A 17,239-nucleotide genomic window follows, 5' to 3' on the forward strand; every position below is an offset into this window, starting at 1 on the left:
TAACTGACACAGACTCTATTTTTCTTTTTAAACATCCTTCTGTTGATTTTGATTTTAAACTTCATTTTAGCTTCCTACCAGCTCTCCAGCAACAGTATGCTTGTACCAGAAAACAGACATGTCCAACTCAAACTGCATGAGGCTCAGCCAAGTGTAGTAGACTGCCTTCACGTTTTGTTCACAAAAAGCTTCTGCAATTATCAGGTCTAACATTTAACCTGGCAGTTCCAGTAGCTCAAGCAATCACACAGACAACCCCCACAGACTTCAAACTTCACCCAACACATCTTTTTCAGACCTGTAAATAGCAAACACAAGTGCAGGAGGCTAGGAAGGGAACACTGTACTTACATCATATCCTCTGAGAACTGCAAGGTGGAAAGCCAGAAGCTGAAGGGGGATGACACTCAGGATCCCCTGCAGACAGTCCACTGAATGTGGAACTTTGATTGTTCTCTTATTGTTCTTAATTGTCTCAATGTCTTCCTTATCACAAATGATGACAGGTCGCCCCTGCAAAAAAGGGAAACGTTGAAGAAAAACATGTCAGGAAGGTTCTTTTTTCACTTCTGTTCATATCACTGGTAGCAAGAAATTTTTACTTAATTTAAAGGAAAGCAGCTGAGCATCACGTGGGCATTCCAGTAGCATATTTTAAAGGGCAAACAAACCACACTAGGCTCCTGCATCTGTTGCCTTATGCCGATGCACTTTTCTTATTGAAAACAAAAATAAAAAAACATCACTGCAATCTGCAATTGCAAGCCTGAACACTCTGAAGTGTTACCTTTTCTGAGATCTGACAGAACTGAGGAAATCCCAGACGCTGAAAAAACAACCTCCCCCTTCAACAATAAATAAGGGTTGCTAGCAATTGTTTTCTAAGCTAGTGAAATAGTGTTGAAACTGAAAACTTTCCTCCTTCAGTACCTGTAATACTACGCATCTAACAGTGCTTTGAACCTAACCCAGGCTGACACGAAATTTTTAGCTTCCAGCTTCCATTGCCCTGCAAGACCGCTTGCAAAGACCTTTTTCTGAAGAAAAAAAAAGATGGGGGCTTCTTGGGCTGTGAAGAGCCCCAGAGGACTATCTACTGAATTCACAGTTTAGGCAGTGACGCTAAAGCAAATAGTTTGGTACCTGCAAAACTGCTTCTATATTAAAACCAACATTTCTGATGCACCGTGAAGTTTTACAGGTACTTACTTGTCGTGCAATGACCTGCTGGAGAGCATTCTGGCACTTAGCATATGTATGGTCTCTCATGATGATCATGATAACAGGCATGAGTTTGTCCACCAACGCAAGAGGGCCATGCTTCAGCTCACCTGCCAATATCCCCTCAGAGTGCATGTAAGTAATTTCTTTAATTTTCTAGATGGGGAAAAAGAATATTCATAAAGCTTTAGGCAAACTTTGTTTATTTTTATTATTATATAATCAGCTCTGTAGGTTTCTTCCACTTTCTACGTAATTAAGTTTGTAAAAGTGTGTTCTAGTTCTCATCAGATCCATTACGTGGAGGAGCCAGCCTGAAAACCTAAATCAAAGTAGTGTACCTGGGCTGAGCTGCTTATAGGCCATCACACTTACACCAAACCCACCACAGGCCTTATGATTTGCCATCAGTCAACACACATATAATCATAGTCTTGAACTGGGCAGGCCAATACGAAGATGACATTTACATGTCCATAGGCGACAGCACTAATACCAACAACAATCTCCTCAAAGGTAGAAACTACAACTCACAGGTTCTAGAAAATACATGCTCAGTTTTGGATGCTGAGCATTCCTGGAAATGCCACCCCAACATTCCAAAGAACTAAGTCTACTAAGGTGCCCAGTCTGTCACAGTAATTCAATATGGACCTAAACCACTCCCAGTGTGAATGCTGAAACTACACCCTTTCAACCCATGGTGACCAGTAGCTGTTATGTGAGTTGGGTTTCTTTATATGGAAATAACAGCAGTGGTATGGTGAGTTCTAGCTATTTCACCCAGTATGTCAGCCAACAGGCCACAGCTGTTAGCTGCGTCTGAATCAACTAGTAGTCGGGTGTCTAATGTGAGTCCATAGCTAAGTGCATTTGAACCAGTTTTAAATAAAGAAATCTCTTACCAAAGCTCCCTCAAGACATGTGGCATAATGGTAGCCACGTCCCATGATGAGAACAGACTTCTGATGGTACAGCTCTGTGGCTAGCTTCTGGATCTCGTCATCCATACTCAGCACTTCTTTAATCAAGTCTAGAAGAGAAGAATTAAAGTTGTGCAGATTTATATCCCTCTGCTTCTCAAACTGCTCATACTTCATATACACAGATAGCAATGACTTGCCGAGAGATTGTACCCAGTACTTTAAAAATCCCATGTAGTGGTCTGAAAGCATCAGAGGGAATACAGCTGCAAAGAGTTATAACTAATAGTCACATTGCACAAATCTCATCCCCTCAGTCTTTCAAAAGCAAAGTTTGTGCATTGTCAAGTTCATCTATGCTACTGAATTTCATTTGGCAAGCCACAATAAATGCAACAGTTCCCTACCTGGCAGGCCTTTTAGACCACGCATGATTTCCTTGCGTCTTTCTTGCACAGAAATTCTGTCATCACACATCATTAGAGCAAACATCACCAAAGAGACAAACTGGCTGGTATAGGCCTAATAAGGAAATGGGGGAAGAGGGAGAAAGAAAAAAAAATGTCATTAAGACAGTAAGCAAATGGTTGTCACCTGCTACAACATTCTTCAACTAGCTGCTGACTTCAGTCTTAGCATGTTTTTAAATAGTACCTTTCCTTCCAATTAAGCCGGAAAGACCAACATGAAATTCACATGGCGTTTGCTCAAATGGAGGCTTGCAATGGCACAATCTCCTCAAGCTCCCAGAGTTTAAAAAACAAAAAGCAAAGTGGAATATTTCTGGGTTCCTGGCAATTATTAAATCTTATTTTCTGACTGTAACTGTGTCCTCCTTTCTCTATTTGAGTGAGCAAATGATGAAAACACTGAAGACTAGAACACCCAACAACTGAAGATGTACAGTGCAACCTCACTACTACATCTGGTCACTGTGACAGGACAACTGACTCTAGCTTTTTTTGGACCACATGAAAATGCACATGGAATGCAAAGACTATTGAAAAGGTAGAGTGATTTCAAACCTTCTTTACCCCAGCTTGTTAAGAACAGATTTTGAACTCTTCAACTTGCAAAGACTATATATTTCTCTACAAGACTATAGTGACTGGTATCACTGACTTATCTGCACAGCAAAGTGAAACTAGTGCTCAAGGAAATTCTATCTGCATAAACATTTAAGGCACAGTATCCAACATCTATTATAAAGTCTAGCCTCTGAAGTCCTTAAAAGACAAATGTTATGAAATGGTCTGTGGTGCAGCAAGCCTTGGACTGAAGTTGCTTAGAATTCAGATTAAGGTTTGTAGTAGTTCTGTCCCTTTCTAAACAATAATAAAACAAACATCCACAGTGATGTATCAGTGAAGACTTAAATAGCTCAGAAGGAATCTAGAAAAGCTTCAGTTATGCTTACTAGCAGAGTTTGATACACAAGGCGATCTACTTTGTTTTGGTTAGTACATAGTTGAAGGTTACGTTAGCAAATAGCACTGAACAGATATGTTAACAATACTTGGGATTGTTTGTAATATATGTTCTCAAAATGAACCTGAAGGTACATTCTCCCCTTACGGGGAGAATCTCTTCAAGTTTGTATTTCATATACGCACAGCTTTGGTAACTCCCCACATCACCAGAGAGAAAATGCCAAATTCAATTATCTCCTAACTGTAATGTTGGCTATATGAAAACAATCAGGGACAAACAACTCCTTCAACTGTTTCTTACAGGATACTCATGAATTTTCCATGATCAAATTCCCCAGTGAACTATTAAACTCAAATGTGGTTTTTGGCTGAATTTATGTAACACATTGACATCATCTCGCCTCTAAATATAACTAAATCAAAGCAGATTTCACCATGCAGAAGCACTTCATCAAAATGAAATGCAGCAAAGCAAGTTATTTTATACTGTATCACACGCAGCCAGATGCATCAAACATAGAATAATTCTTAGATGGACATAAATACTGGTTTTCTTTAAAAGACCGCTTCCCCATTTTCTGTTTAGTTAGTTTTAATATCACACTTTCTTTAGTAAAAGCAGTGTGATTAAGGGTAGTTGTGTATTGCCTACATTTCCAAAACCCTGTCTTACAATTTCTTTTTCCATATTTAGACTTTCATTTAAACTGAGTCTGCACCTCAGGACAAATAATGACAGAGGAGAGAATTTTTGCCTCTTCAGAAATAGAATCAGCAATTGCAACTGTTAAAAAGGGAACGAAGAACATTCAGAGGACCCATATGATAGCCAGCCCCCTCACAGGTGATTCAGTAAGATCTATGAACTTGTTATTTACCTTGGTACTCGCAACCCCAATCTCTGGTCCTGCATTGATATGGACTCCACAATCTGTCTCGCGTGATATAGAGCTGCCAACTGTATTAGTTATTCCTACGGTTAAGGCTCCTCTCTCTTTGCAATACCGAAGACCCATCAAAGTATCTGCTGTCTCACCTGAAAATACAGATATTTATAATGCTGCATTTGGTATTGGTTACTGCTGACACTGGAGATGTAAAACAGCAGTGCTTTTCTAAATATAATCTCATAAGTTTGCGTTTGTCTGCAAGTCAAAAGAGTTAGCAATTATGTCAGACCACGCACACTGCGTTTTATCCCTAAAAAGAACAGTTAAATCTAGAAAACACCAAACCTGAAGACAGTACTTATGTTGCCATGGTTAAAAGAACAACTTAAGTCCAAGCGTATCTCATTTAGCAAAAACAACTTCTTTCCCTTCCCAGTTACTAAATATTCACCTTGGGGTGTTGTGGGGGGTAGAACCCATGTATTAAGGATATCCATACATAACCTAGCTGAAATGTACAGCAGATGAAAAAGCATTAATTTACACCTAGCCATTAGTCTTCCCATGTTACCGTTATCAAAACCATACAACTGCTTGGCTGATAGTGCTCACCAACAACCTGCTATCTTGCAAAATCTCTTCTCAAAGAAGTCATGCCAAAAACTGATCACTCCTGTCCAGAATTGCTTGCACAACGCCAACAGAGGCTAGCTTAGATCAGACTTCAGTTAACATGTTGTTTCAAAAATTCAGGATATAACAAATTAGAAATAGTTGGTTTAAAAATGAAGTCAACAGATGGGGAAAAAGAAACCTCACACTGATTATCCCCAGAACTGCTGCTTGTGGGCTGAGCTCCAGACATGGGCCTAGAAATAGAAGCTACTGTACATTCTACACAGCATTACCAGTTTACCTTTATTCTAAAGAATAACACCTTTTTTGATGTACTCCTGCACACATAAGGTGACAACAGAAAACAAGAACAAAACAAAAATACCACCAAGATTAGGTACAATTCTGCTTCAGTACATGAATACATATAAACACTGTCTGCACACTACATTACTTACTACAAGTCATATAGGGTGGAAATCTAGGGCTAGAAAAACAGATTTATGGGTGGGGAGAACTCAGGTTATTTGAGCTCAATGTTTACTTCAGTTTTGTACTGCCTGATGACTAAGCTTAGGTTCCAGGAAAATCCTTGTTTGCTTGCCACATCCAACACTTCAGGGAAAAAGATGCATCCCCTAGTGCGCCCTCAATCGTGTTCACTGATAGATCTGAGACAGTACAACTTGTAAGGGCAAGAAGTAACACGTCTCCTAAAACCCAGAGAAAACTGCAACATTTACACAAGCCCCCTACAAAGAGGGGCTCTAAATTACCTGACACTGAGGAGGAAAAACATACAGTCTTGTTAGCAAGAGTATTTTAACATACAGAGAAAAACTATTTTTAGTAACAAATCTGAAGATCAGGTGTGACAATCTAGAATAGTAAATGCAACTAAAATGAAAAAGACATTGTAATTGTCCTTGAAAATATTTTGGACAGGATATATCACTTTTTTTTTTTTTCCTTTTCTAAGCATTTATGTGTTTTCTCTCTTACTCCATTCCAAGATTGTTCTATTTTTTCAGATACTCTTCTGTAGTAGCTTCATGTCTTTTATGGATCTGATGCACCATGTTGCTTAGTATCTGGTACTACTTTAACAAAAGAACTGAAACTATCCAAAAGAAGCTATTGACTTGTCTTTACCCAGACCTCAAAGGATTTTTTTTTTTAAATATGCTGACTGATGAAATATTTTATCGCAGATAAAGGAAACAAAACCACTGTTACCATATGTAAGACTCACCTAAACAAACTCAAACACCCACCCACATGCAGATGGACGGGAGGTGAACCACCTTGTTTTTAACTGATTTCTAGCATGTCTGTGCCAATTTGTTCATTTGCATGTATCATGTGCAATCCTAGAGGCAGGCACAAGAATTGGCCCTGCTGCCTTTTCCCTCCTAAGCTAACATTTACAGGAAAGATGTGAGTGAGTGGGTTGGAAAGTGAGATCATACCTGACTGGCTGATGAAAAAGCAAACATCATCTCTGAAGACAGGAGTGTTTCTATCCAAGAAATCACTGGCTAGTTCAACCATAACGGGTAATTCAGTCAGTTCTTCCAGAACCTGACGGGTCTGGTAAAAGGAGATGTCAAAGTTACATATTAGATTGTATTTAAAGAAAGCTGTTTGGAATGTAAAGTCTTCTAGTCCCCCCACAGGAAAATATTATCAAAATACATTTAAAAAATTAGCACTGGATTATATTTTAATTACTCAGTATACTCATGCTCAACTCACATTCAACTAACCCTGTGAAAAGCTATCCTGATTTTGGCCCAGCAAAAAGCCTATGAGGCCAGCTCCTTCCAATTGTTCTTAAAAGATCTCACATAATACAGGGTGTCATTCTATCAGACTATGACTTGTATTGCTGAGGAATTCAGAAGCTACCACCAATATCCAGGTCAAGCCAGAAACTTGTTTTGGCTAGTCAATTGATTACTATTACCATTATCTTATACAGCTACCCAAGATGAGCAAAAAAATATTTTTTGGTTCTTGTAAATCAGTTAACATAGCTGTGCTCCGCAGATTTTCTGAGGATATCCGAATAAAGGATTCCTCTGTGAAGTTGTGGAGTACTTTAAATTGCAACATTATGGGCTGCCAATCTACAATATAAAAAAGCTTCATCTAAAGCCATCATGATTTATCCAGTGATTACGTAACATGTCAGAGAAACAAAAATCACATGTTGCCGATACACACAGCCAGCACTTCTGTAAGGTATAAAGCAAAACCTCTTCAGAGTACTGGGCAAGCACAGAGAGGTCTCTAAGCATGTGCCCTAGCTGTCTGCACAAAGAGCAAAGGAGAAAATCATGTCTGGCTCACGGCAACTCCTACCTTGCTGCAGCATTTGCATTCTGGTGTTGCATTATCCCTTCCCTTGTCAATCATCTTTTACAACAAAATAAGTTGTTTTTTTTTTAAAAGCATTCCATAGCAATAAAATCAAAGGCAATATTTTTATAAGTACTCAATCACTCAAGTTTTTAGTTCCTACTATTGTCACTAGCAATTTGAAAATCTGTTGTATACAGATTCAAAAGGATCTTCACTAATCAGAATGAATTTTTCTCACTCAACATTACTATTCCACCTTTATCATGCTTGCCAGACACAGTATCGTGCCTGCTGTTCAACTCCAGCTACAGTTTGCAAACAGATCAAGACTGACCACTTACTGCAACTCCAGCATGGTAACTTGTCCCGCAAGCAATAAGGATTAAACGACGACACCTCTGAATCTCCTTAATATGATCCTTCAAGCCACCGAGGTTCACTGTAAACAAGATTCAGAGAGAAAAATTAGGGTGGCTAGGTAGCAGAACTTCTCAAGATTACCGGTGTTAATATGCATTGTTATGATCTCAGTCAACCACTTTGCAAATAACAAACAAACAAAAAAACTCATCACAAAGAATAACTTTGCCACCAGATTATGTGATTAGGGAAGCACTCCCTGTAATAAGACATGCACGTTGTCTTACGCTGGCACATTTTAATCTCCCATGTCATCACCTACTTCCTCCTCTGTGAATCTACTGGGTACTGCTCTGTAAAAAACAAACAAGGATGCATCTCAATTACCAGTGTAGTCGTCAAAGTTGACCCTTCCTCTCATTGTATTAACAACGGATTCTGGCTGTTCAAAAATTTCCTTTTGCATGAATGAGCTGAAGTTACCTATAAAATAATAAAAAGAATAGTTTACCACACAGTAATATACATTTTCCCTATGTTTATGGGGAAAAGTTTGGATCAGAGACAATGACAGGCCAGTTACCAGTCAGAGATTAGCTTTTATTCCTGTATGAGTATCTGAAAGAAAGGTTCATTTAAGCGGACATTTCATTTTCTACTCATTTTGAGCTGATCCGATGCCTTAGAACTAGATTCAAGATACCAGAATGTGTCAACTATCGGTCATATCCAGAATGGCAAGCCTCCTAAGGTCCAATCTCAGAAAAAAAACAGATGCCTCCAAGCAGGAGGTGAAATCCTCAGCTCCACAATACCCATTACAGTGTTAGCTCAAGGGAAAGTCTTATTAGATGTAAGGACAATTTCTTTTGCCATGAGGGTGGCTAAGCACTGGAACAGGTGCTCAGAAAGGCTGTGGGATTTCCATTCTTCAACATACTCCAAACTTGTCTAAACAAACTCCTGAACATGCTGACCTATGGACACGGCTTTTAGCACAGAGACTGGACCAGATGATCTCCAGAGGTCCTTTTCAACTTTAATTATTCTGTGACTCTAGAGATGACTGTGCATCTACATTGGTGACATTCAGAATATTTTACCCTTCATAATTTGCTGAAGTTCCATCTGCAGGGTTTGGACAGCACGCCCAGGGTGATCGCCTGCTGTACGTTTGATCCGGTGGATGGAAAGACGGCCATCAACCACAGCTGCTACATCATCATCTTCAAGGAAAATCACTCTGTTGGTATGCTCAATGACAGCACTATAAAAGCATACATCATTTGCCATAAGACATTACTTGTCATGTAAAGACAAAGGCTACAGCCCTACTTACAATCTAACATACATATTTCAAAAGTTACTCATTTCAACACCGTAAAGAACATTTCCACACTACCAATACAACTGGATTTCTTCCACCTATCTAATTATGAATTTCAGTGCCTGCTTTAAGAAGAAACTATGAATTCCTCAGTCAAAGCAGCAGGTGTAGTCGCGTGATCTAACCATTAGGAGCTAGAGAACAGAAGTCAGGTAGAAGGCTTAATACACAGAATATTCAACTACAGGTAAAGGAATTCTTTCTCTTTTCCAGCAATAAGCAATCATCCCTCCCTGCATGTCGTGTTCCCCATGTGTAGAACTGTGGACACCTGTTAAAATACTTGAACATCTACTTAGACATGCTCCAAGAATTAGGTACTATTGAATACTTTCCCTGCCTTCAGGTTACTTGAGAAGTGTCAATACTGGAATTACCTGTGAGGCTTAATATCTTTGACAGAATTTTAGTCCATGCTTTCTTACTACAACAAGGCAAGCTGTACTGAAATGCATCAGCTCACTATTTTAGTAGCTTTTGTTCTGACCTTGGCCAAGTCATGGAAAAGCTCTCTGAAATCAGAAGACATTGGGGTATCCCAAATCTCTCCAAAATGCTGATAAAATGAGCTCTAGAATCAAACCATGCAGCATTGTTACATTTCTGGAAAGAGTACTTATTTCCCTAAACAGAAAACTACCTGTTCTAGAAGGACTAACTTTTGTCGAGTTAGTCCTTCCTACCTCCACTAAAATGAGACACCTTTGATGCTAAAGGAATTGCACATGTGCAGACATTCCTGAAGAAGCAATGCAATCCTCTTAGTAAGTTGCATCCGTTCTGTTACTTCAGGTCCGTACTCTCACAGCTTTCTTATCGCTCACCTCCAGAATCCTATTAGCAGGTAAGATCTGTCCCATGCTAGCTAGGCTTGAAGAAGGATTAATAACATTAAAAAGTGTTAACAAACAACTCAAAGTGAGTTTACTTCTTTAACATTAACCTCTACTCCTCTGTCTCTTTCAGAGCTGCAAATGGTAACTAATTGTTTGTAAACAATGCTAACAGCCACATAATTTATACATTATTTACTATTACTTAGAAAGAAACTGCCTCCCCGTTTCTTGTTAATGGCCTCACCTTTACAGACCAAATTTTTATATACACTAAAAGATGCTGAAGAACATTACCTAGCATCAGAAGCAAAGTAGTACTCCACAGCTTTCTCCTCAACAGGAAAGAGGCAGGTGGTGCTGTCAACACGAGACAGGTTACAACTTCCCTTCTTGTCTTTACCTAAAAGATAAGAGAATTAGGTACTGCACATACCAACAAATCTGGAATGCAACTGCAGTGTCAGGTTCAACAAAAGGTCCCAAGGCATGGTACCAACATGAAGCACTACTTTCATCACTGTGAGCGGTCACAGTAAATTTAACAGCATCAAAAAGGAGTGGGCAGCATACGAGCAGTCATATTATTGTGCCCTTTCTCAGTTTTCTTGCATGTTTTTTTTATCTGCATTTGAATTAAACTTGCAAGTGTAATGTGTGCAGAGTTTTAGGTTTTGAGGAAACTATCAGTAACAGTTCAAAACAAAGTTTATGCATGACTCCACTAGGGAAAGAGCATTCATGCTACTTTATGAGCAGTCATATTTACCAATGTTTTCATAGTTTCATCTCCCCAATTATCATTTTAAATCTCTGCTGTTTCACTAACTTTCCTGAAGCTTTAAGAAGTCAAGCAGAATTTCTCTTTCTTTGCCAGTCACATCACTGGATAAAATTCTTTCAGAGCTGCCACCTGTACAACCACACTATTCCACTAAGTGCCAGCAGAAGTAACCTAAACCTGTTTCTGTCTGGCTGAGCTAATGTGTTCAGACACAGATCACAAAATTCATGATCAAGTACCTGGCATCACTACTGAGATAATCAATTACAAGCTTCTCATTAGGATCCAAAACTTGTACAGCTGGTAACCTGCTGAGAGTCTTACACTGCTATTAGGGAAGTATCTAAGTGGACTGAAGGACACACGACTTGAGAATCAACTTCTGAAAATCCTGCACCAAGTCTTTATAAAAGTTTGGTACTTCACCAAGAATCCTTCACTCTTGCACCTCCTGACACACTGCAATGCTCTAACTCCACTTCTGCTGCAGAGAATATTTCTCAGCACTGAAGCACATCAGGAATGCAGATGAGGACCAAAGCACCTACTGCTCAGCACTGACCTCAAACAAAACTAGTTGCCACTCTCTGAGTGTGGGAGGGGATTAAGCAGCTTATCTAGCAAAACGCAACAATTGATAAGGAACAACAGCAATTCAATAAGTTAATTTACTCTGTTGTTTATTTCCTAAGTCCTAATGGAAGTTCTTCACACTGGATACAGCTCTGATTCAGTGATGTAAGTAGAACTCATGATGTTGAGAGTTGTAGTGTTGTAATTGAAAACGTAAAGAAAAAAATACTGCTTTCATGTTGATATTTAATAAGAAGGTACCATTCAACCAAAAATTTAAGGCCCTCCACTATAGTTATCAAGTCAGCAAATGAAGAAAACAATTAGAAAGGACAGAGCAAAAGTGTTAGTTGCCATTCTCCAACAGAAGCACCCATACTTGATCAAAACATGCAAATTTTGTTTCTCAAAATACATTTCTGCACATTGACTTTACTATGTTGCATTGCTTTCCTGTATGGCAGATTCTACACAGAACTATAACTACAAGGTGTTTTTATTGTGTTCACACACATGTTCTGTGTGTTTCTTATGAAGGAGTGATTGAAAAGTTAGTGTTATCATCCAATTACGACTTATGTTATCTGCAGGTTTGTCCATAGATAATCCATTTATCTATGAGCAACTTGGATTGTTGCTGCACAGCACCTACTCCCATTTACTAGAAATTAGAAGCAACACAGAAGTAATCTTTTTCCTTCTATATCAAAGAATAGAAGGATGTCATGATGAATTAACACAGGTACAGTAAAAACTGGGGGAAGACATGTTTTCTGTGTATTTTAATATCATACTTTATGACAATTTTAGGTATATTGCAGCTCTGCAAAGGTACTACTGCAGATTAATGCAACTGCTGCTTAGTAGATTTTTTTTATGCTTACTTCAGCAGCACTGAAGTTTAGATTTCCTTAAGAGTATTTTCAGAAGATGACAACATTATATAATTGTTCTTAAAGCCCCTGGGAACTATCCTGACCAGAATTTTACTCTAAATGCTTCAAACTGACTTCGAGAAAAATGCTCGGTAAAAGGAAACAAAACATCACTTCATGTTTTTATTCAGGTAAACTAGCTCCTCAAACAGAACACAGCTCACCTTTCATCAAACTGAAGTTTGTTTCTCCTCCAGCAAAAGCACACATTTCATCCACTAAGTGATGAAACAAGGTAAGTCTGGTGGTGCTGGAATTGCATTTATTTACAAGAGCTAAGAAACAGCTCTTTTCCTCTTATATAAAAGCTTTCTACAGTTTCAGATAAAAGTTAACCTTCATATGTGATCTGATGAACTAAGTCCTTAAATGACACCAAAGCGGGGGGAAGTATCAACCTGCCACACAGCAAGAAGGCCCTGCAGAGAGACCTGGACAGGTTGGATTGACGGGCAGAAGCCAATGGGATGAGGTTCAACATGGCTAAGTGCCAGGTCCTGCACTTTGGCCACAACCACCCCAAGCAGCGCTACAGGATTGGGGCAGAGTGGCTGGAAGCTGTGTAGAGGAAAAGGAACTGGGGGTGTCAGTCGATGCTCACCTTAACATGAGCCAGCAGTGTGCCCAGGTGGCCAAGAAGGCCAACAGCATCAGGAATAGTGTAGCCAGCAGGACCAGGGAGGTGACTGTCCCCCTGTACTCTGATCTGGTGAGGCCACACCTTGAGTGCTATGTTCAGTTTTGGGCCCCTCACTGCAAGGACATCGAGGCCCTGGAGCATGTTCAGAGAAGGATTACAAAGCTGGTGAAGGGTCCGGAACAAGTCCTGTGAGGAGTGGCTGAGGGAACTGGGGGGTTTAGTTTGCAGAAGAGGGGGCTCAGGGGAGACCTTATTGCTCTCTAACAACTACTTGAAAGGAAGCTGTGGGGAGCTGGGGGTCAGACTCTTCTTGCAGAGAACTAGGGCTAGAGGGAATGGCCTTAAGTTGTAGCAGGGAAGGTTCAGGTTGGAAACAAGGAGACATTTCTTCTCAGAAAGAGCAGTCAGGCATTGGAACGGGTTGCCCAGAGAAGTGGTGGAATCACTGTCCCTGGGGGTGTTCAAGGAAAGGATGGACCTGGTGCTTAGGGACATGGTTTAGTGGGTGACATTGGTTGTAGGGTGATGGTTAGACCAGATGATCTTGGAGGTCTCTTCCAACCTTAATGATTCTATGAAATAAGTACTTAATGTGAGATTAAAAATGGTTTGCCTTTTTTTTTGCCTAGCAAAGGGAAGTTAATTGCAGTCTCAGCACTTCGACAACCTGAACTCCAAAAGGAATTCTGGAAATGCTAGCAGTAAGATTACTGGTGGTCTCCTAAATAATCTTTTTCCTAACACGGTTTCACTCTACTGATCCCCACCCCCTTTTTCTTCTTCTCTGAAAAAAAAAAAAAAAGTAACTTACTGTTTCCTTCTGTAATCAAAGCTGCATAGAGCACAGACCACAACCTGCACTAAATCATCAATTTTGTGTGTGGAGCATTATGTCACAGTACTTGAAATAGGATCAGTGGATTTTCTGTGTGTTGCTCATGGTGTTCCGGATCAAGAAGGAATTCTAGCTAACCCCTTTGTTTCAGTATACTATATGGAAAGCAATAACCACATATTAAAAAGACAATGCAATTTGTTTCATTTTTGATTCCTTTCCTAATGAACTGGAGGATTTGTCTGAAATTTCAACTATTATTGATTTTCTCTGGTAGGCACCTTCCTCCGTTTTTATGGATATTCCATCAAAAGAATGATCCATAGACTGTACAGCTGAAAGTGCAATTGGGAAAAAAAAAGTCAGATCATCAGTGGGAAAAAAAAAAGTGTTACATACATACATTGAGAATCACTGTTAGTTATCTGGCATCACCCAAGAGTAAACACAGACACAGTTTACTGGGACTGGTTCTTCACATTACATTGTAGCAAGGTTATTAGCAACACCAAGAAGCAGTCAAACACGCTGCCACACTAAGTCCCTTTGATCATTGCAGTGTTCATATAACTACTCCACTGCCCAGTAAATGAATAGGTTCAGACTCCTTCAAAAATGGTAAATTACAGGATAATTCTTAACTTTTCACACTCAAAGTGCAACTACATGTCTATGGTCATAAGACAAATGCATGAGAGAAATGGACAGAAAACACAGATCACCATGCATAAGGTAAAAGCATTATACTTTTTAAAATTGAAAAGAGGACAATAAATTTTAATTTGTTATAGTGCTTGCAAAGCACACATTTTTGTTCATAAAAGCAAACAATTCCCTGAATGACTGCATGCCACGCACATATTATGAATTTAAGTATCTAAGTTTAACAATACTGTTCTAATATACTTTTTCCTTGCAACCACCAGACATTAAAGCTTTGATTCTAAAACTAGAGGTGAGTTCTGGTCTTAAATAGGCAGACATCAGGGAGCAAAAACAGTAGGTTGCATATCCCTCAACAAACTAGCTTGAGGTACATGGTGGTAAAGCATATGGTTAAAAACATGAAAAACAACTAAACAAAAACCACCTCCTTTTTGTAATGGTTTAATTTACAACAGTAAGTATAAACATAACACATATTTCAAAGCATGCAGCTGTTTGTGAAACCCCAATGTTTGCAATTAACCCCACTGGTGTGGGAGTGATTGGGCTGGCAGGGCTCACGCTTACCCGTCCTGTACAAAATAGGGATGTGGTCAGTGGAGAGCTTGTGCTCACTGCGCACTCCTATTAGCAGGGGGCTCCCTCTCCTGCAAGAGAAGACATCAGGTTACAAGCCTCAGCACCCAAAGATTCATCTCCCTGAACTGAACAACAAATGAACATCCCAAATTCAGCATGAACTCTGCAAGAGTAACTGAAATCCCATGACACCTGATTCAGGACTACCTAGACTGTTGCTCACTATGCATCTACAAACAGTTATTGGCATGTAAATTCAAAATCAGTTGTTAGGTTAACACATATGGTTAAATCAACCTGACTGATCCTCATGTTTAAAAGTAGAGTAGAAAACCTGAACACCAGGCAGGCCCAGCTGCAAGTCAAACGGGGTACTTGTCCACATGCTGTCACTATTGCAAACACAAAGGAAAAGATGAAGGCATCTTCTTTCTCAGCTCTTGCAATACAAATCTACAGAAAACACTGTCTCCTCCTAAGCTCAGAGCTGACCTGTTCCAGACCAGTTATGATGCAGGTCGTCACTAAGAAATCTTTAAAATACAGGGTGCACCCTTTTGACTGAACTATTCTACTTTTTTAATTGTTATCGTAAATGGGGAAGAAGAGAAAGGAAATGAACAAGAGCCAACCTCACCCTAGAGTATATAGTATAACAAGAACAACCTCTACTATCTTCCAGATTGGTAAAAATACAAAAATGGTAGAAAAAAGGGAAAAGGAAAAAAGAAAAAAAAAAAAAGAAAAAGGGTGAAAAAAAGCTACCTAGAGGGTACACCAAATACGTGCTTTTCTGTACAAATACTTACCTGGTACCAACTGCTTGACCAGGATAATGAACACTTTTGAACACAAGGGCAAAAGCACCTTCCTGGAATGAGAGAAATGCAAACTGCTTATCCTGTCCTTTGAGACCAGGTCATCATTTCAGAAATCCCAACACATAAGGTGTACCCATGTTTCTGTGAACAAGTAAGAGATACTGAGCAGAAGGCTTCACAGACCCCTTCAGAACCTCCAAGTGCTTCTTTCAGAAGGGTACCCCATCCCCAGGGCAGGATCCCCAGGGCAGAAGCTGCCCACTTGCTGAGTTCTCACCTGAAAGGCAGCCCCTACAAGTGCTCTCCTTAACTCAGAGGGCTAAAGCCTGATAAAAAGTGCCAACTCTGGGGTATTGGCTAAGGTATAGTGCCACCAAGCGCACCGGTGAACCACCACAACCTGCCAGCCACGTTTGTTCTTGGTCTACAGCTACCGCAGATTCTGTCAGGGAAATCAGTGCAAAAACCCATCTCCTGAACAATCCCCTCTGAGAAGAGAGGCAAATTGCTATGCGTCCGGATCCCGAATAGCTCAGCAAGAAGTGACACGTGGAAGCCATGTGCTGTGCGGAGAAGTCCCCACAAGGGGTCAGCATCTCTTCCAGATGGAGGTTCCAGAGAAGAATTCAAGCAGACTTGATCCAACCCTGTCCCCTGCCTTCCATGTGCTCCTGCTCAAAGCACTCAAGGAACTAGATACTGCTGAACCCCCAAATTTATTCAATATTCGTTTGAAAAATAAATGTCTAATGTTAAATAAGAATGAATGGATGTCTGATTGTAATTATACAAGGTAGGAAATGAAACACCCCGTTATCATGTGCAACAGAACGTCCCTGGGAACGTCAGACACAGGTTCAGCACTGCCCTAAACAGCAGTTCCCTGCACAACATCCCCATGTTTGTCCTAGTGATGCATGTGTCTGTCCCTGTGTCCCCACCCTGCCCCCTGCCCCGGGCATTACCAGCTGCTGGATGACCCTTTCCACCAGGGTAGTGAAGCTGACGTCGTCACTGTCGCGGTTGTCATACATGTACTTCACCAGCTTGGCGATGCACTCCGTGTCTGTCTCCGACTCGAAGTCGTAGCCCTTGCTCTCCTGCAGCCACAGCACACGTTTGGTAACCAGCTTTCTGCCTGCCTTCCTCTCCAGCCCTCCTTTTCCTTCCCACACTTTCTCCTTTCCTTCCTTTGTTCCTGTATTCCCTCCTCCTTTTCTGCTTGCCTTCTTGCTTCCTTTCTTTCTTGCTTCTCCTGCTTTTTTTTTTTTTTACCTCCTTCCCTTTTGTCCCCTTCCACCTTTCCTTTTTTCCCCTTCCACCCATAACTCTTTCCCTTCCCTCCCGTTCTCCTGTCTCCTTTTCCTCTGCGTTCTTTCCACC

The 17,239-nt window shown here is 40.2% G+C and overlaps 1 protein-coding gene across 4 annotated transcripts in view; it reads right to left on the reverse strand.

Annotated features, from left to right (window-relative positions):
• The window catches only part of GFPT1 (glutamine--fructose-6-phosphate transaminase 1), a 43,336-nt gene that overhangs the window by 11,479 nt on the left and 14,618 nt on the right, over positions 1 to 17,239 (reverse strand). For 3 of the 4 annotated variants that reach the window (XM_068662187.1, XM_068662186.1, XM_068662189.1), the window contains exons 6-19: positions 16,822 to 16,956; positions 15,845 to 15,906; positions 15,024 to 15,103; positions 14,072 to 14,125; positions 10,321 to 10,426; positions 8,907 to 9,070; positions 8,191 to 8,286; positions 7,785 to 7,882; positions 6,549 to 6,669; positions 4,453 to 4,610; positions 2,552 to 2,666; positions 2,127 to 2,254; positions 1,210 to 1,377; positions 352 to 513 (exon numbers count right to left, since the gene is read on the reverse strand). In XM_068662187.1, coding sequence (XP_068518288.1) covers positions 352 to 513; positions 1,210 to 1,377; positions 2,127 to 2,254; positions 2,552 to 2,666; positions 4,453 to 4,610; positions 6,549 to 6,669; positions 7,785 to 7,882; positions 8,191 to 8,286; positions 8,907 to 9,070; positions 10,321 to 10,426; positions 14,072 to 14,125; positions 15,024 to 15,103; positions 15,845 to 15,906; positions 16,822 to 16,956 — 1,647 coding nt within the window. The remainder of the gene's footprint in view (positions 1 to 351; positions 514 to 1,209; positions 1,378 to 2,126; positions 2,255 to 2,551; positions 2,667 to 4,452; positions 4,611 to 6,548; positions 6,670 to 7,784; positions 7,883 to 8,190; positions 8,287 to 8,906; positions 9,071 to 10,320; positions 10,427 to 14,071; positions 14,126 to 15,023; positions 15,104 to 15,844; positions 15,907 to 16,821; positions 16,957 to 17,239) is intronic. The other variant, XM_068662188.1, reaches the window with a different exon arrangement.

Source organism: Anas acuta, chromosome 27 (assembly GCF_963932015.1).
Source record: "Anas acuta chromosome 27, bAnaAcu1.1, whole genome shotgun sequence".
In the NCBI taxonomy this organism is placed as follows: Eukaryota; Metazoa; Chordata; class Aves; order Anseriformes; family Anatidae; genus Anas; species Anas acuta.